General features: G+C 44.5%; 1 protein-coding gene across 1 annotated transcript in view; it reads left to right on the top strand.

The window, feature by feature from the left end:
- abhd17c (abhydrolase domain containing 17C, depalmitoylase) overlaps positions 1–20,693 on the top strand; it is a 60,426-nt gene extending 39,733 nt beyond the window's left edge. The window contains exon 3 of the mRNA XM_034107995.1: positions 18,186–20,693. Coding sequence (XP_033963886.1) covers positions 18,186–18,405 — 220 coding nt within the window. The 3' untranslated portion in view covers positions 18,406–20,693. The remainder of the gene's footprint in view (positions 1–18,185) is intronic.
- Positions 20,694–21,009: the final 316 nt, after the last annotated feature.

Genomic DNA, 21,009 nt, shown 5'->3' with positions numbered 1-21,009 from the left:
AGGATGCTTAAAAAGTTGTATAATTTTGCACGTTCGCCAATGGGTTAAATATTCCAACCTGCTCACTAGCGCCACCCCCTCAAAATCCCATTTCTGAATATATTTACAAAGTCGCACCGTAACTCCGAATGACCTGAAATTTTGCACACATATCCGGGTGGACGTGATCGACAAATAATCCTCTCGGAACCCTAAGCTCCGCCTACCTTTTTTATTTGTATTAATTAGCATAAGGTTCAAAACCGTTAAATAAAATAAAATAAAAAATGCACTTACATTTTTGGTTTTTCAACACTAAACTTCGTATACAGCATCGGTCGAGGGTCAGACACATTACCGTAAAAAATGAGCATGTTCAGACGATAAATATTGCCGCCATTAATCAAAACGTACTCGCAAAAAGGCGGGGCTTAGAAAGAAATGCTTAAAAATAACACCACCAATTTATAACTCGAGAACGGATGGACGAATTATTATTATTAATTTTTTTTTTTAACCATCCATCCATCCATCTTCTCCCGCTTATCCGTGGTCGGGTCGCGGGGGTAGCAGTTCCAGCAGAGAGCCCCAAACTTTCTTTTCCCTGGCGACATCAACCAGCTCTGACTGGGGGATCCCAAGGCGCTCCCAGGCCAGCGAAGAGATATAATCCCTCCACCTGGTCCTAGGTCTACCCCTTGGTCTCTTCCCAGCTGGACGTGCCTGGAACACCTCCCTAGGGAGGCGCCCAGGTGGCATCCTAACTAGGTGTCCGAACCACCTCAACTGGCTTCTTTCGAAGCGAAGGAGGAGCGGCTCAACTCCGAGTCCCTCCCTGATGACCGAACTTCTCACCTTATCTCTAAGGGAGACACCAGCCACCCGGCGGAGGAAACCCATCTCGGCCGCTTGTATCCGCAATCTCGTTCTTTCGGTCATGACCCATCCTTCATGACCATAGGTGAGGGTAGGAACGAAAATGGCCCGGTAGACAGAGAGCTTTGCCTTCTAGCTCAGCTCCCTTTTCGTCACAACGGTGCGGTAAAGCGACTGCAATACCGCTCCCGCTGCTCCGATTCTCCGGCCCATCTCACGCTCCATTGTTCCCTCACTCGAGAACAAGACCCCGAGATACTTGAACTCCTTCACTTGGGGTAAGGACTCATTCCCTACTTGGAGTGGACAGTCCATCGGTTTCCTGCTGAGAACCATGGCCTCAGATTTGGAGGTGCTGATCCTCATCCCAGCCGCTTCACACTCGGTTGCGAACCAATCCAGTGAGTGCTGAAGCCATCAGAACCACATCATCTGCAAAAAGCAGTGGTGCAATCCTTAGTCCACCGAACTGCAGACCCCTACGACGACTACGCCTCGAAATCCGATCCATGTATATTACAAACAGGATTGGTGACAAAGCGCAGCCCTGGCGGAGGCCAACCCTCACCGGAAATGGATCCGACTTACTGCCGAGGACCCGGACACAGCTCTCGCTTTGGGAGTACAGAGATTGGATGGCCCTGAGTAGAGACCCCCTCACCCCATACTCCCGCAGCACCTCCCACAGTAACTCCCTGGGAACCCAGTCATACGCCTTCTCCAAGTCTACAAAACACATGTAGACCAGATAAGCGTACTCCCAGGCCCCCTCCAGGATCCTTGCGAGAGTAAAAAGCTGATCCGTCGTTCCACGACCAGGACGGAATCCGCATTGTTCCTCCTCAATCTGAGGTTCGACAATCGGCCTGACCCTCCTTTCGAGTACCTTGGAGTAAACTTTCCAGGGGAGGCTGAGTAGTGTGATGCCTCTGTAATTGGCACACACCCTCTGATCCCCCTTTTTGAAAAGGGGGACCACCACCCCGGTCTGCCACTCCTTCGGTACTGTTTCCGACTTCCACGCAACGTTGATGAGACGTGTCAACCATGACAGTCCCTCAACACCCAGAGCCTTCAGCATTTCCGGGCGGATCTCATCCACCCCCGGGGCTTTGCCACTGTGGAGTTGTTTGACGACCTCAGTGACCTCCCCCCGGGAGATTGGTGTTGATCCCCCGTCATACTCCAGCTCTGCCTCTAACATAGAGGGCGGAGTTGTCGAGTTCCTCAAAGTGTTCCTTCCAACGCCCCAACACTCCATCAGTTGAGGTCAACAACGTCCCATCCTTACTGTACACAGCTTGGATGGTTCCCTGCTTCCCCCTCCTGAGGTGTCGGACAGTTTTCCAGAACAACTTTGGTGCCGCCCGAAAGTCCTTCTCCATGTCTTCTCCAAACTTCTCCCACACCCGCTGCTTTGCCTCGGCCACGGATGAGGCTGCTGCCCTTCGGGCCTGTCGGTACCTTGCAACTGCCTCGGGAGTCCCCCGGGATAACAAATCCCTGAAGGCCTCCTTCTTCAGTCGGACGGCTTCCCTGACCACCGGTGTCCACCAGGAGGTTCGAGGGTTACCGCCCCTTGAGGCACCTAGGACCTTGAGACCACAGCTCCCCACCGCGGCTTCGGCAATAGAGGCTTTGAACACCGACCACTCTGGTTCAATGTCCCCAACCTCCACAGGAATGCCCGAAAAGCTCCGCCGGAGGTGTGAGTTGAAGGCCTCCTGAACTTGGGCCTCCTCCAGACGTTCCCAGTTCACCCGAACTACACGTTTGGGCTTACCAGGTCTATCCAGAGGCTTCCCCCGCCACTCGACCCAACTCACCACCAGATGGTGATCAGTTGACAACTCCGCCCCTCTCTTTACCTCTCAGGTCCGATGATACGATAACGAAATCGATCATGGACCTTCTGCCTAGGGTGCTCTGGTACCACGTACACTTATGAGCATCCTTATGTTCGAACATGGTGTTTGTTATGGCCAATCCATGACTAGCACAGAAGTCCAGTAACAAACCACCACTCCGGTTCAGATCAGGGGGGCCGTTCCTCCCAATCACGCCCCTCCAAGTGTCTCCATCATTGCCCACATGTGCGTTGAAGTCTCCCAGCAAGACTAAGGAGTCCCCTTCAGGAGCCCCATACAGGACTCTTTCCAGGGTCTCCAAGAAGGCTGAATACTCTGAACTGCTGTTGGGTGCATAAGCACACACAACAGTCAGAGTTTTCCCCCCCAAAACCCGCAGGCGTAGGGAGGCGACCCTCTCGTCCACTGGGGTAAACTCCAACAACGAAGCACCTAACCGGGGACTTGTGAGTATCCCCACACCCGCCCGGCGCCTCACACCTTGAGCAACTCCGGAGAAGAATAGAGTCCAACCCCTATCCAGAAGTAAGGTTCCAGAGCTGACGCTGTGCGTAGAGGTGAGCCCAACCAGATCCAACTGGTACCGCTCCACCTCCCGCACAAGCTCCGGCTCCTTCCCCCCCAGAGAGGTGACGTTCCACGTCCCCAAAGCCAGCTTCTGCCGCCCGGGTCTGGTCCGTCGAGACCCTCCGCTTTCACTGCCACCCTTCTGGCAGCGCACCCGACCCCATCGATGTTTCCCGTAGGTGGTGGGCCCGCGGGACGGAGAAGCGGAGGTGTTGCCCACGTTGCCTTTTCTGGGCTGGGCCCGGCCGGGCTCCGTGGCAAGCCCAGCCACCAGACGCTCGCCGACGAGTCCTCCTTCTGGGCCTGGCTCCAGAAGGGGACCTCGGGCTTCCTCCGGGCCGGGTATCCTCACTTCCTGTGTCGTCTTTCATGAGGTCTTTTGAACCAATCTTAGTCTGGCCCCTTGCCTGAGACCAATTTGCCATGGGAGACCCTACCAGGAACACAAGGTTCCAGACAACACAGCCTCCAGGTTCATCAGGGCACACAAACCTCTCTACCACGGTAAGGTGCTGGTTTTTACGACATCAATCAATGTTTATTTATATAGCCCAATATCACAAATGTTACATCTGTCTGTGGTCTTCACAGTGTGTACAGAATATCAGTATGACAATACGACACCCTCTGTCCTTAGACCCTCACATCGTACAAGGAAAAACTTCCGGAGAAAACCCACAGTTTAAAGGGAACATGGGAGAAACCTCGGGGAGAGCAACAGAGGAGGGATCCCTCTCCCAGGACGGACAGACGTGCAATAGATGCCGTGTGTGAATTGAAAAGATAATACATTTGCAACATAGGTAGTCCAAATGTTTGGAAATGTATGTGTGTATAATAGGAAGATGAATCCACGAGGATATCCATCCAGGACCTATGATCCAGGACCACAGCCACGACTCAAGATCCAGGGCTCGCGATCCAGGACACAGGACCGCAGGACCATCCATGACTCCGGATCCCGGCGTATTTAGACACCAAAAAGAAAGACATTTGGGGAAGCTGGGTTAATCGGAACATGAGAGTACACGGGTATAGACAGAGAGAAGGAAGAAGTAAGATGTCCCCCGACAAACTAAGCCTCTATCAGCAAAACTAGGGGCTGAATCTAATCAGCCCTAACTATAAGCTTTATCAAAAAGGAAGGTCTTAAGCGCACTCTTAAAAACGGATAGGCTGTCTGCCGCCCGAACACAAACTGGAAGCTGATTCCACAAATGTGGAGCTTGATAAGAAAAGACTCTGGCTCCCATTGTACTTTAATGGCGCGTTTCCACTGCAGGCCTCGCTTGGCCTCGCTCGGTTTGGTTAGGCCTTATTAGGCCCGGCTCACTTTAATGCTGCACTTCCATTACAGTTTATGAACTGGGGTAGTTACTATAGTAACGCAGTGTAGGCGGAGCCGTGACGTCATCTTCAATGAGAGCCCCAGAAAAACAACACAGCCGTTAGCTCTTAGCACTCAGAGCTCACAGCTCCTCATCTGTTCAGAAACTAGACAAAAGTTAAACAAGTACAAACCACAGACTGCCTGTGTCATGGCGAATACAGTCGCTGCTTTATTTACGTCTGTAGGCCGTTGTTGTGAGTGTGGACGTCGGAGCATATATAACGTTAGCTTAGCCAAGCTCCATTTAGAAAACACGTATTTTTTAAAAGGGTTTTTCGCCTGCCGTCTGTCTGCAGACTTGTCAAAGCATTAATTCATGGTCTTTACTAACCGGTATCAGTATGTTGTTACTTCGGCATCATTTTGAAACGTGTATTACAATTAAATCACGGTACAATATGTTCATCTTGTTGTAGTTGTAGCCCCTTTGCCAGCGATTGTCTTTTTCTTTTCTTTTTTGTATTTATTTATAGAAGGACCATGCATACAAAAACATTAATCTCAGCAAAGCGAAGAGATGCAATATGCCAAATTATAGCTAATAGCCAATTTCCATCTGCGGTCCTCAGACAGGTTCATAACAATCAATAAACAAATAATAACATTGCATGATCTCTATCAGTCAAACCATTTTAAAACCTCTCTAGTTTAGCATACTCAGCCTGACTCAGCCTGGTTGTTCCTGGCCCTAGAACCACGATTTTATGGGGTCAGAAAAACTGTGAATTAGGACCCGCTAGCCGGTACTAGGCCAAGTGGAAACGCAACCAAAAACGGTCCCGCACGGCTTGGCACGCTTAAAGCGAGCTACCCGCTGCAGTGGAAACGCCCCATTAGAGACTCTAGGAACAACCAACAACAATGCATTCTTGGAACGCAATGCCCTAGTAGGACAGTAGGGTATAATGAGTTCTTTAAGGTAAGATGGCGCCTGCCCATTAAGGGCTTTGTAGGAGAGAAGAAGAATTTTAAATTCTATCCTGTGTTCTATAGGGAGCCAGTGTAAGGCAGCCAGAACAGGAGTAATGTGGTCCCTTTTCCTAACTCTGGTTAGTACACGAGCTGCAGCATTTTGAATCAGCTGAAGCCACTTGACTGACTTCTTGGTACTCCCTGATAATAAGGAGTTACAATAATCCAGCCAGGGCTCGAGCTTAAGGACGTCCCGTCGTCCCGGGGCCGAAAAAAATAGTGTCGGGAGGATAAAAGATAATTTTGGGGAGAGTTAAAATAAAAATACCCTGCTAACTCTACTACAAACGGCGATGAAAATGAAACCGACTGCACGTTTTGTGTAGCACATTAAACCTCCTTGTCAACATAAACACACACGCACAAAACATTTAGAAACCCACGAAATATACACACACACACACACACACACACACACACACGTAGCTTCAGCTGTGCCGCTGTCAGCCAGCCGCCCAGCTGGCTGTGCCCGTGAATTCCTGGCCCGCAAATTCGGGGGTCTAGCTATGTACTGAGTGTGTGTATTTTGCGGGTTGAGTGATGTACAATGGCATCCCGTGGAGAAATTCCGAAATGTTTTACCATTACAGCACAAAAACGCACAGCAGAACCAGACCCTGGAGCGCCGGCCTCTTTATTTACTTACTCCTCTTCATCCCCTATGGGTAATAAGGCTGAGATGAGAACTCCATCGTATTTAGTCCTTAGCAATATGCTGCGCCTCTCCCCATGTAGGGATGGGTAACGAGCCCCGGTATTAAACGGGCCGGAATTATTAAAGACAGTGGTAACGTTAAGCCCCGACGTTATCGGACTTTTTATCGGTACTGGAGACATTTAAAAAATATGTCATATGTATTATTGCTACATACACATTATATCACAGTTTTAGTTTCACCAACTCCGTTTCTAATATGCAATAAGACTACAACATGCGTTGTATGATGTATTTTCGAGCTTTCCAATCCAGACGAGATCTCTCTCTCCCGTCTGTGTGCGAGGGGGCGGGGCCGTTTGTAAAAGTCTCCTGACTGACAGACGGTCATCCTGGTTAGTGGTTCCTCTGGGTTCTGTCTTCAGGACAGTGTTGGATTGTTTGTTAATTGGATGGGACTTGATTGGATTCAATATTAGAGAAATGTTCTCGTTTGTGTGTTTGTTTAAATATATTTGGCCTTTGTTTCTGTGATTGAATGATTTACTCAAATAAAAAGGTTGATGAATTATCATCTAATGATTTGTATGATGTTTTATTTATGTTAAAGGTCACTTTGAATGATTTTAACTAATGATAATGTAGAAAAACTAACATTTTAAATTCGGGACGGTCCACATTAATTTCGGGACGGCTTAGATTGTATTTCGGGGCGGTTTCGGGAGGATGGGGAAAAAAGTTAGTCGAGAGCCCTGGGTCCAGCCTTGAAGTAACAAATGCATGGACTAGTTTCTCTGCATCGTTTTGAGGCAAGATATGCCTGATTTTTGCAATGTTACGTAGATGGAAGTAGGCGGTCCTTGAAATTGATTTTATGTGGGCGTTAAAGGATAAATCCTGATCAAATATAACACCAAGATTCCTTACAGTCTCACTGGAGGCCAAATTAATAGTTGGTATATCTTTAGATAGTTTGTTTCGTAGATTCTTCGGGCCAAGTACAATAACTTCAGTTTTGGTCGTGTTTAACATCAAAAAGTTTAAGGTCATCCACGTTTTTAAGTCCTTGAGGCAGTCTTGAATTTTATTTAGAGGATTAATATCATCAGGCTTGATTGATAAATATAGTTGAGTATCATCCATTGTTGAGAGGAACGGAAGATTATAAATAGGTCTATAGTTGGCTAAAATCTCTGGATCGAGGTTGTGCTTTTTAAGAAGCGGTTTTATCACTGCTACTTTGAATGATTGTGGAACATAGCCTGATAATAAAGACATATTCATAATATTTAATAAAGAAGTGCTAATTAATGGAAAAACGTCCTTCAACAGCTTAGTTGGAATTGGGTCTAACATGCACGTTGATGGTTTAGAAGAGAGAATCATTGAATGTAATTGTTCAAGGTTTATGGCTGAAAAGCATTCTAGTTTACTATCTAGTGTAATATTAGAACTTACGTTTCCGGGAGCTGTTGATAACACTATACTGGTCAAAGGCAAGAGGTCATTAATTTTGTTTCTAAGAGTAACAATTTTATCGTTAAAAAAGCACATAAAATGTGCTATGGGAATAGAAGGCTCAATCGAGCTGTGGCTCTCCGTCAGCCTGGCTACAGTGCTGAAAAGACATCTTGCATTATTCTTATTCTCATCTATTAATGAAGAGTAGTAGGTGACCAAATACTTATTTTACCGAGGAATTTACCAATTAATTCATTAAAAATTCTACAATGTGATTTCCTGGATTCTTTCCCCCATTTTGTCTCTCATAGTTGAAGTTTACCTAGGATGAACATTACAGGCCTCATCTTTTTAAGTGGGAGAACTTGCACAATTGGTGGCTGACTAAATACTTTTTTGCCCCACTGTAGCTCCTCCAGAGAGACTCCTCTCTCCTCTAAATCAGTGTATCCTCAGTTACGGCTCCTACAGAGAGACTCCTCTCTCCTCTAAATCAGTGTATCCTCAGTTACGGCTCCTCCAGAGAGACTCCTCCTCTAAATCAGTGTATCCTCAGTTACGGCTCCTCCAGAGAGATTCCTCTCTCCTCTAAATCAGTGTATCCTCAGTTACGGCTCCTCCAGACAGCCTCCTCGATAATCGATCCTCGACGAGGCTGCCCTCCCAGACAGGCGCACGGACCCGAGGGCCCGCTCATCACTGCGCATATCTGTGACCGCAGTTTTAATATTTGTTTGTTTTGTTGTGTTTTCTAATGTTCAATGGGCTCGGACCCAGGGGGATAGGTCAGTTAAAGCTAATATTTAACACAGTGGTTCTCAACTGGTGGGTCGTGACCCCATTTCAAGTGGTTTTTTTGAAGGCCCGATTTTCTAACGCTGTGCATGCATTAGGTGTTGGAGAGAGAGAGAGAGGGAGAGAGAGAGAGAGAGAGGGGAGAGAGAGGGGGGAGAGAGAGAGAGAGAGGGGGGGGAGAGAGAGAGAGGGGGGGAGAGAGAGAGAGGTAGAGAGGGGGAGAGAGAGGGAGAGAGAGAATATTGGTAACATTTCACATTTGAAATAAATAAATACATTTCAGTTTTCCGCACTCTCGCGGGAATATCTCCGCAAGGTTAAGTTTCACTTTTGATTGCATGATATAGCCCAGCGCAACACCTTCATCACACATGATTTGTAATTTGTTCTAGAAAAACGATGTGTTTTTTGATATTTGTGGAGTTAGGTGGTCCGCGAGTGTTTTTTTATTGGTTAAGTGGTCCTTGGAATGAAAAGGTTTGAGAAACACTGGTGTAAACCCAGAGATCAAAGGTTTCCATGGTGTCTGCTCTGATTGGATGATGTCACTCACGTGTGTCTGGCTCCAATCTGCCTAGCAACACCATGACAACCAACTGCAGCACTGAGTCCCATAAGATTGCATTGAGGATTATATCTGACAATTTTGCCACCTGTTCAAAAACTATGGCTCTTAACAAAAAATGACCAGACCGTGAGCATCAGGGAACCCCAAAGAACTGAAATATGTTTTAGAATAATAATAAGGGGAATAAAGATTCGAAGTTCTATAGTGGAATGCTGTAAACAGCATTCGCACTAATAAAGAATTGAAGTACTATAGTGGAATGGTGTAAACAGCATTCGCACTAATGAACACACAATGAAATATGACCCCGGGTTTGATGATTGACAGGTCACAGAACAATTCACACAGACTATCTCCTCTTTACTCTTCTCTCTGAGGAGCAGCAAGTTCAGCAGTCAGAACAAAGTGAAACACAAACAATGCCATAACATATTATGTCGGGTAGTAATAGATTTATTTATTTTCTTCTCAGAGTGTATCAGAATGCGTAGTTTGTTAGTATTTTCTAAAAATCTCCTTGGAGATGTCACATTTTTCACGTGTGGTGAATTTGCAGGATTGGCTCAAAGTCTGCCTTTTTATTTTTATTTTAAAAGCATACTTTAGTTCTGTGAAGGGATATAAGTCATATATGCACTGTACCTCACTTTAATTAATATTGTATGCTGAAAAGCATATATATTACAGCACGATTTTTTGTTGAATAGATGAGTGGTTAAAAATTCCGGGTTGCGATTTATTGACAAAGGAAAAAGTGGGTCCCGAGGCCTGACCAGTTGAGAACCACTGATTTAACATTTGGGGAAGAATCAAAATAGGTATTTATTATTTCCAAGGTGCACTGCCTACACATGCCCCTGTATTCTCTACTCTACACTAAAAGAGTTTAGTGTTTCCTTTTTTTATAACAAAAATAACAATAAACAGTAGTTTTCTTTAATTTGTCATTCATGAATAAATGAAACGAACTGTTATCAAATATGTTTTGCGGCTCCAGACACATGCTTTAGGTAAAAAATGGAAAAGGAAAGTGGGCGAAATGGCTCTTGTGATAATAAAGGTGCAGACCCCTGCCCGAGGCCTATCAGCTGTTCAGTCAAAAACCCTGCTTTAACCAATAGGTTGCTAACAAGACACAACGGGAACTTGGCCTGGGTCTTCAGGAGTTGTATCCTTTTTCTCCAAAACAGCCTAAACTGCAAACACTGCACATACGGTGACTGCTGACTTCGTACTCATCCTCATACTCACACTCTTTCTCTATTTCTCTCACTCTCCATCCCACTTCGCTTCCCTCAATCATAGATTCGCTCTGAATCCTGAAGTCAGTCTCTCCAAACCAAGCGTTTGCCAGTATAACGGGGCTAATTTACTCCTAGGTGAGAGATTGCTCTGTGTAGCTGTGAGCTCATATTCATACAAATGTTGGGAGAGCATGTGTGAGAGCCACATCTGCCATAATTCAGTCAGTCTGTATACCCAGCTGTGAAGTAATAGTTGTATTAAATCTGGATTCAAATGAACTCACAATGATTTCCCTGCATTCATCTAGCAACTAACCTCTATCTGAGCAGAATGGCACGGCGAGGCTGAGCTGCTCCTCCCAGTTATGGGCCAGGATCTTTAGTGAGGAAATCGTATCCTGAGTACGGAGCGTTGCATAATTCCACCCGCACAACACATAAGGCGCGTTCACACCAAGTACTTTTCCCACAAAGGTTCCTGAATACCAGAGTTGGGTGTAACGCGTTACAAAGTAATAATATTACTTTTGTCTGTAACGGAGTAGTGTAAAGCGCTACTTTTATAATTCAGTAATCACACTACAGTTACTAACATTGCCCCGACACGCGTTACTTTGTTACTTACTAAAATCAGTCATCAAACCTCAACAAACACCTGCAAAGAACACATGCTAAGGTGAAGCTAAAGCACAGCTATTTGTTGTGTGTTTATATCACGTAGTCTGTTCTTCTTCTCTGTTTCCCGGTTGTTGCCTCTTTTGAATGACGAATACACACTACCGCCACCTGCTGGTAAGGTGAGTTATTGCCACTCACGCATGCGCAGTTCGTACGTGCTCGGTGTCTGGTTCCAGTGCAACACATGGCCAACATGCAGGAGAACATGCCGACGCAACAGCGTGAGCAGAGATAGACTGCGCAAAATATACAGATAGCAGGAGACAGAGGACAGCCACGGTCAGATAGGAACACATTCAGGATCTGGATCAGTCTTATGCGACAATGGAAACTGAACTAAAGAGAACATTTGAAACTTTAGCAGTCTGCGTGATCTGCCTGCAGGGAGAGGCGGGCCGGCCCTGCGAGTAAAGTAACGAGTACAGTAACGAGTTACTTTATGTAGAGAGTAACGAAGTAGTGTAATATATTACTTTATTTTAAAGTAATATGTAATATATTACTAACCCTAACCCTATTATTTGGCTGGGCGGATTGCAAACCGCGCCCCGTAAAACTCCAAAAATGTTTTGTGAAGCCGCCATTTTATTATCCTCGCATTAGCATTATTAGCATTAGCATTAGCCCAGAGCACAAACTCAGAGAGACTAACTTATGGCAACACAAAATAAAACATGGGAGCGGTGGAGATGAGGAGGTGTCGGTGTTCTGGCGATTTACTCGGAAGGCTTCAGTAGAAGCAGCTGGGAGTCCCAGCAGCTTCTACTGAAGCCTTCCCCAACTCCGGAGACTTCCGGCCGGGGACTCCGGGTGGCAGTATACGCCGTGAAGTTGTTTGCGGCCTGCCAGTAAACCCACAGCAGAAGAAGAAGTGACGTCAGCGGCTTCATTTGCCTAATCCTCCCCAGGAACTAATTTCGGTGTGAACGCGATCTGCTTTAGTTCATGAGAACTAAAAGAGTTCTCATGAACTAAGTTCTCAGGAACCTTTGTGGGAAAAGTACTTGGTGTGAACGCGCCTATAGCTGATCATCGTAGTGTCACCCAGTGAGACATGAACACCATGTTGGTGTTTTTCAGTGTTTCTAATCCCCAGCTTTTCTTCACATTAAGAATGTAGGATTAAAACATGTTAATTGGAACAAGACAGAATCCAAGTTTTCCCAAGCTGCAAATATATGCTAATATTGGTGATCAAGGGTAGTGCTGTGAAAATGCCTGAAAGTTCTCTTGTCGTGCCAACTCATCAATTTGAAACTGGACTTGTATGAACACGTTTATTGTGAGGCTGACAATTGAGTGGCCCGACCAAGCAAGGAGGCAGAGGCAGAACGTCCAAAATAGAAACCCGGTGTGGGAATTTATTACAGCATGAACCTAATGACACACAGAGCCTTAATCCTGCTGTTGTTTCCTTGAGCACAGCACAGCCTGCAGCCACAAGGATCTCACAAACACTACCTGCCTCTTTAACAGCAAAACCCCAGAGCCTAAATGCCCAACCCAATCAACCCAACAGGACACAGGTGAGGGGGGGGAGGAGACAACACAGGGCACCAGGTGCACACAATCAACGACAGACATGGGGAAAGGAACACTTTTCAACAACAAAAAACTAAACAACCCGTAACGGAGGCCGAGATCTATGAGCCCAGAGTTCACCTCCGTGACACCCAGCATGCTGCACTGTTTTCGCATCATGTAACATTGTCATCACATTTTTGTTGACAACATTTTTGAACTCCTGGTCCAAGATCCTACTCCCAATGTTCTTCTGTTTTGAAAAACCTTTGCTCTTATACCACATGTACAATCAAGCTCTGTTAGAAATTAGTTTTGGGCAGAGGTACATTTATCATGATCAGTTCAAATGTGATGTTTTCACAGTTAAGTAAAATATATGGGAGCAGTTTGGGGTTAATATATTGAATTTGAATTATGCCCATTTAATCTTCCTAGTTTATCATTTAAAGTTAAAAGTCCTGCCATTTTTTTATTTATTTTTTAAAGCAAAAGGGCTTTATGAAAATAACAAAGTAAGAAGAGATTCAACATTTTTGTATGTTTTTAAACTGACTTGGAACAAACATATTTTTTTAGGATTGGTTAAATACGTTAATAGCTTATTGAGCCAATAATGAAATGTGGCACTTAAAGAGCCTGTGACAGCATCCCAACAACTGTTGTGCAATGAAATATTGGGCTACTAGTAATCTCGAACAGTCAGTTTAAAAAAGAAAAAGCGATACCGTTCCGTTAAATATCAATAATTTCGAACATCGCGGGGAAATTCCTTCGACTCATTTTGAAGTTTTGGGGGAAGCCGGAAGTGACGTCAATGCGGGAACGCTTCACTGTGCGGCGAGAGAGCCAAACACGGACAAAGTGTGTTGTCATGCGTAGAAATGGTGAATTACTGAGATTAGGCACGTTAATAACGTTTTAATGAAGTTGACTACAGTATATTCATATGTGTCAGTGCTTTCATGTCAATTCGGCAAACATAAATGATCGTGGTGAAGATGATGATTACATTAGGATTAAAAATCGGGAGTGAGAGCTGCTGAATTTCCTCCCGTCGGATGTGATATAAAAACAAATCGATTATTTTTGTAGTTGTAAACTCAAGTGGATGAAACTACATTTATTTGTGCTTTCATGTCAATGCGGCGAACATATGATACATTAAATGATCGTGAGGATGATGATTAAAAATTGTTTGTTTGTGCCGGTCTGCATTTCCTGATGAGAAAACAAACCGATGCTTTTTGTAGTTGTAGTACACCAACATGGATTAAACGTGTGGTTTAATCCATGGTTTTTTAACACAATGTTGGGGACATTAATGGATAAAATGCACGGATTATTATTATTATTATTATTATTATTATTATTCCCACTCCGATCGGGACACTAGGTCCACCGTTTCCCCGCAGCGAGGCTCCCCCCGTTGACAGTTTACGTGGGCTGGGTGCAGTGGCGGACTGGCCATCGGGACGAATCCCGATGGGCCGGTACCGAAGTGGGCCGGTCGGATAAGTCACTAGCACATCCCCCATAGGCGGCGCGTGAGGCTCAGGTTTGAGAAGGCTAAATAACTTTTTTTACCTGACGCTGCCCGCCTCCGGCGTCTATAGAAAAGAGATCAACTCAGTGTGCGTAGTTTAAATCTCTCAAGTCATATTACAGGATAAAGGAAATACAGTTTAAACTGCCGTATGCAGAGAAGACGCCGACGTGTCGCACTTATCATTCATATTACATCATCGATCATATAATATCATAATATATCATATATTTCCTTATCTGAGTCAGCTTCTCCAGCCTCATCTGGCCGTGCAACACTCACAGTGTCACAGACTGTATGCAGAAGTATTATTTTAAGCAACACATTATGTTGACGAAATACTCGAGACAAATGTAATTTAAAGTCAGATCCACTCGTGTCTTAGACGTGAACGCGCTCTCAGCTGGAGAGAGAAACCCTGGCTTGATTTACCGAGTCATAGGACCGCTTAGCGAGATCTCGTTTGTTAGTTTGTTGTTGTTAGTTTGTTTGTAACTCAAACATATCCAGGGTCTGTTGAACTGGCTTCGTAGCACAGGGCACAGGTGGCTAGCAGCGCTAATGTCAAAGACACAGACATTATACATTATATTTGTATTTTACCAGGATGCAGTGACACAAATATTTACATATTTACTAGTGCTGTCAAAATTATCGCGTTAACGGCGGTAATTAATTTTTTGAATTAATTACGTTAAAATATTTAACGCATTTAACGCATGTGCAGAATGGCCCGCCCCATACGTGCCACCAGTGGCACCGCCAGGGTATGGCTGGGGTAGGCTACACCCATATCAAGAAATGGCTTAGCCCCACCATGAAAAATTATGTTAAAGTAAGCAAATTAAAGTCTGCCAACTCGCGCGGAGTAAATTGCACAGACAGCAGTTAGTAAGATTGATTTCAGTAGCCACGGTTTTGAAAACTTTTGTCACGAAGTGATCGTCTTCTCAATAGAACATCTTTGATAACGGCGTGGTGTTGTTGCAGGAAGTCCCGACGGAGAATACTTTTGCTGTAGTACAGGGGTGCACATAACTGGTACGCAGGTTATGTGCGTAATCTGAAATGTCACAAAGCGCATTTGCGTACCGACGTACTTGTGAAGCTTTTCCAGAAGGCGGTTAGATCACCGGACGACAGAGTCGGTCTCCGTGTGCACAGGGGCTGCTGTTAACGTCGGTCTGTACAACGGAATTGTGCCAAAACTACGCCAACCGGCTGCGGAGGGAGACTTCCCCCCTTCACTGGAGAACTGCTCTAAAACAGCTGATCACAACGTTCACACTCTGTGGTCACGAAGTACTCCACTAGCCACCGCCCCCTGTCGACTTTCCTGAAGTACTCCCCCGTTGATAGAAATCAACACGTAATGAAATCAGACCCCACGGTTTGATGATTGATAGGTGTGTGGGCTGTCTTTCATTTTGACAGACATTTTTTATAATAAACATAGATACTGTATGTTAAATGGATATATCCGCCTTCTTTCATTTATATTTCCATTCCCACAACAATATACATAAATAAATGGCATATTTTGGACATAGTTCGAATGGTGATTAATCATGATTAATACATTTTTAAGCTGTGATTAATCTGATTAAAAATTGTAATCGTTTGACAGCCCTAATATTTACATTTACTATCTACAGCACCCGCCGCCCCTGACATCCCCCACTCCCCCCGTTGACAATTTACTAGCGGTACCGAAGTGGGCCGGTCGAGAGTCCCGGGATGATTTTTAGTCCCATTCCACTACTGGCTACATGACCATATGATCGCCCATATTGACGCACCTCATTCCTAAACTTCTAACAGATACAACATAAACCGATCCTTCAGCCTCATATGAGCTCTCAGACACGTTCAAAATTAAACTGTCATCGCTGTCTGAGCTTGCTACTGTGTGCGCCATCGTGCGTTTACATGCAGAAGCTGGGATCCTGAATGGTGCAGCTGGAGCGCTGTGCCCGCAATGACGTCACACATAATTTGGCGGGACTTGAAGAATCCGCGAGAAGATCCAGAAAATGGTCCACATTGATGGGCAGATTAATGGTTATCAAAGTACAAATATCCAAAATCAGTTCAGTAATGGTTTTCAAGGGGACAATATTTACTCAAATTGATGGGTTTGGATGATGGGGGAAACTCGTGTCACAGGCTCTTTAAATGCTTTAAATGGAATACGTTTTGAGAGATTAAGTTATTGTATAAAGCTTTAAAAATGTACACTTTTCTGAAAAAGTATGGCCTTTTTTTTCTCTTGTATATTTACTATTGCTCCTTAAAGGTGGGTTAGGTAATTTTGGAGAAACCAGCTCGAGTGCGCTACAATTTGAAAATACACAGCCGGAAAAAATCTGCCACTTCCTTACAGAGCCCCTCCTCCAACACACACGAACGCACACATGACCAATGAGGGCACGAGATAAGTTTGTGCACAGATGGAAGGCTGACAGGCAGGTAGGCCATCCAGTTATTTTAGCCGGGCCGGCTCAGATGATTGGTCGTGCTTTTTACAGTACTACGGCTTCCACAGATGATATTTTTTTATGGATTTTTTGTCAAAGTACTTAAGATATTCATTGCTATCGGGATATTAAGAGCATTCCATGCAATATAACAAAAAGTGTATCTCGAGCCGGTTTCTCAAACTTACCTACCCCACCTTTAATAAATCTATGTAACACTCAGTGGTCTGAACATAGTTTGATCCTCCTCAGCAACGGTCTGTTCTCCTTGGCAACGGTTGCTTAACCTGTTAAGTCCGAGAGACCCCGGTACCGGGGCCCTCCCGCAGGAAACAGTGTCTGAGGGCATGTTCATTTAATAAACGATGAATGTTTTATATCCATGTAACGAGAAGAAACTCATCTAACTCATCATTTTAATTCTTTTTTCAAAAAAAACCCACAATGCTAACGCTGAGCCTCTAAATTAGCAACGAGCGAAAAATGCTAACAGATGACTGCACCGAAATTCACTCACAAAACCTTATTATTTATCTTTGGTGCACATCCAACACATCGTTTCACATCGTGAGGTAACACAGAATCGATGGGTGCAGACATTATCACTCAATGATACGAACTCGCGGAGATAATAACAAGAACAGACATCAAAACATGTGGCGCTAGGTAGCTAAAAACGCTAATATGGCTCACCTGTGTCGTAGTCTGGTCAAAAGTGGTCTTCAATGGCATTAAAACGATAAAAACGCTGCTGAAGTTAATCCATAGGTTAATCCAATGTGTCCCTTTGAATGATTTCTGATAATCCATAAGCAATAAACCTGCTTTTCCGTTTCTAGATGTCAGAGCTAGAAATATTTTCACTCTGGTGCAAAACTGGGTGTGCGAAGCCCCCACCTTTTTGTTTTAGACTGTGTGAGTGGGGAGATTCCCCTTCGATTCTATTGGCTCTAACGGTCAGAAAGAGATGTCAATCACCAAAATCGACCAATGGGTTCCAGAGAAACGGTAAAACCCCCATTTCCACCCAAATCACCTCAGAGGTGGAGGTTTTTTTTGCTAAACCTCTCCAAAAAGGTCAAATGTCACTTTGTTTTGCATCAATGATACAGGGTACTTATTATATGTTGTACTTTGGATTCCTAAAGCTTTTAGTCTACCTTACCATCATCCAAGGGTAGTTTTCACTGTAAGTAAAAAAGAATCTTTGGACGGACACTATAATTTCCAGTTTTTTACCATGTTTAATTTTCTTTAAAATAAAAAACATCTATATTGATTCTGACTTTTCTACATCTAACTCACAGGTTTATCATTACTTTGAAAACAAAGATTATTAATTTAATCCTTTTAGAAGGGTAGATATGGTCATTTGTTCTGGGAATGTCATTTTCGAGCCTGAGACATGAAAAACAGGCTCAGGGCTAAACTGGTTAAGGAAAATGAACAGACTCTAAAACGTCCAAAGGTCCAGAATTGAGTAGCCAGTTTAGCCGTGTAATTAAAGATAATCTAGTTGTCAGCCCATTGTCACAGATGAATGTTTTGAGTCGTCCCCTGACCCCCTGCTGTCTCTGTCTCCTCTCAGTATCGACAAGGTGTCCAAGGTGGCGTCCCCGGTGCTGGTGATCCACGGGACGGAGGATGAGGTGATCGACTTCTCCCACGGCCTGGCCATGTACGAGCGCTGCCCCCGGGCCGTGGAGCCCCTCTGGGTGGAGGGGGCCGGGCACAACGACATTGAACTGTACGCCCAGTACCTGGAGAGACTCAAGCAGTTCATCTCCTTCGAGCTGCCCTCCTCCTGAGGAGGTGGGGGCTCAGCACTGAGGCCAGGGATCATCTCAACACACTTATCATCTCCCAGCTTCTAGCATCGGGCAGGACTGGTTCTCTGTCCCAGAGCCCTTCGGGGGAGGAATGTGTAGGCGATTGGAAAAAGAGGGTTTTAGATTGTTGAGGTGCAGCCAGGAGTCGGGAGCCAGGACAGCCGGGGGGGCGGGGGGGCTCTGGCTGAACATGGGCTGTCCACCCCCTGGCAGCTGCTTTTCATGTGGACACCGTGTCTGGATTCACTCTGAACTCTCCTTCCCTTCCTCCTCTCACTCCGCCCCCCCTCCTGCTCCACAGCTCCAGTTGGTCACATGTCCATATTTCCCTCTGTTTCTCCTTTGTTTTTGACCAAGTCTTTGCAAGCTTGATTTTTGTATTCTTTTATACCAAGTGAAGGAAGCATCAATTTTTGCACCTTGAGACAAATGAAGTTTTTTACTTTTTCTGGATTTTTAAGTTACCATTCAGGGTTTACCAAACAATTGCACTTTTGACGTGCACATATTTTCAGGTAATGATTTTTTGCTTTTGTGTTTGAATATGAATGTTGATTTTCTTTTGTTATCTGCATTCCACGTTTTTTCTTAATTGCAGGTAGAACCTTTTTTCAGTGGGTGTGTACAGAAGCTGTTGACGAGAGTCTTTGTAGTCCTGATGCGTGCTGCTCTCATACAGGAAGACGGTAAACCTAACTTTATTAAACAATCTAGCAATTTCTCTAGCTCAAAGGTTCTCAAACTGTTCTGGGAGAGTCCAGTCTTTGAACTTTTGAAGCTCCTGGTTAAACCAGCATACAGACGGCAACTTAAACACAAAGACATTTAGAAAGAGTACAATAATTGTGCAGATGGTGCTTCATGGAAGTCTGCAGTAAAGATGGATATGAATCGAAGTTGTTTATTGAAATACATTTTGATTGGTGGATTATCTAAATGCAAAATGTAATGCTGATTTTACCAGACCACCTAACAATGAAAGTAAAATGCCTCAAAGGTCATTCAGTGAATGGATCTTATCAGCCTGTGTTGCAGAGTATAGATACTCCTTGCCATCGCAACAAACACGGACATATTGGTCCATAGCCCACAGTCTAACTAGCATGGATATTTTGGGGAGGCATTGACATCCTCACTCACTGTACCTTTACTGAAGAGAGAGCAGCAGGCATTCTGTTAACTGCAGATCATGTACTGATAAGACTTGACTCAGTACTGTAGGCTGAAGCTGTTCACCTGCAGACTGAACTGTGATCCTGCTCCATGTGAAGGTGTTCGAGGTCTGGGCGTCTTCACTCATTTCTCACTACTACTACTAAAAAGCCTTATGTTCGTAAACATTTCAGCCAGTCCTGTGAACCACAGCAGGCTCCGTGGTCTTAAAACTGCTGCTATTCATCAGAGGTATCAGTCAATCACTGTGGAAGCCAGACGGCTGAATCCTGAGGTGAGAGCAAGGTACTAAAACCAGGTTCAGCTCTCCTCCACCTCCTCCGTCTGCTGAGCTGTGATGGCATTATCTTCACCCAGCTGAACTCCAAAGACCTGACGGAACCACCGTGAGGAAATCTGAAGTGTGCAACGCATGCAATCACCTCCAACCTTTGTATCAATTGTATCTCAATCATTTCTTATTTTCCCCTTGCAAAGTAAAACACTAAACCATTACGCTAAACACTAAATCATGTTAAACAATCACAATAGAGTAAAAGAGACACGATCCCGTGCCTGCTGATTAGAGGGATTGTTGGAGGGATATTTCAAAGCAACTTGTGTGATCGATGATTGGTCCGTTTACTGCTGTGAAGTGGTTTGTCATTTGAGTGTCTGTTTTTATGATTTCAATGTCGGGATGATGTTTTGAATGACGAGCCCCTGATCATCTCTACTGTTCGTCTTGTGGCTCCTCTTTTTTAACCCCACTCAGTCCTGATTATTGTTTTGATACTGACATTTTTACGAGGTTTTTCCAGTCTAACTCTTGATAGGTTTACACTGTCTCCGGAGCTGGTTTGTACGATACTCCTCTGTAATGATATATCTTCACTATACATATTAGCCCTCACGCAGGGCCATCTAGTATTGTTGCTTTTAACACTGGAATCACAATATGCAGATGAAGCTCGCAGTATCGGATGTTGGTGATGTGTAAATCAGATGAGCCTTAAACATGTTGTGAAGCAGATTGTCATACATGTGGTAGTTGCAGGAAGGCAGCACAATGGATGTTTTAATGATTATAATGGAATAAAGAATGCATGAAAGTGTATGTCTGACCTTGTTTTTTTGCTACGTTGAAGGCCTCGCTTCACACAAGAAACTGAACACTGAACAGTTTTGAGATGGCTAACTATTTAGATAGCTACATATCTTTGTAGGAAAGGAAGAAAATATACTCTTCATATTTTAGCTGGAGCAACCCCTTTTTTTAGAAGATCATCATCTTGACTATTAGGTGCATCTTATTTTTTTGTATTTGTATGTATTTATAGAAGGACCATGCATACAAATACATTAATCTCAGCAAAGAGAAGAGATGCATTATGCCAGATTATAGCTAATTTCCATCAGGTTCATGACAAT

Source organism: Pseudochaenichthys georgianus, chromosome 3 (assembly GCF_902827115.2).
Source record: "Pseudochaenichthys georgianus chromosome 3, fPseGeo1.2, whole genome shotgun sequence".
Lineage (NCBI taxonomy): Eukaryota > Metazoa > Chordata > Actinopteri > Perciformes > Channichthyidae > Pseudochaenichthys > Pseudochaenichthys georgianus.
The sequence above is the reverse complement of the archived record's forward strand: the minus strand, read 5'-3'. Positions and strand labels throughout refer to the sequence as shown.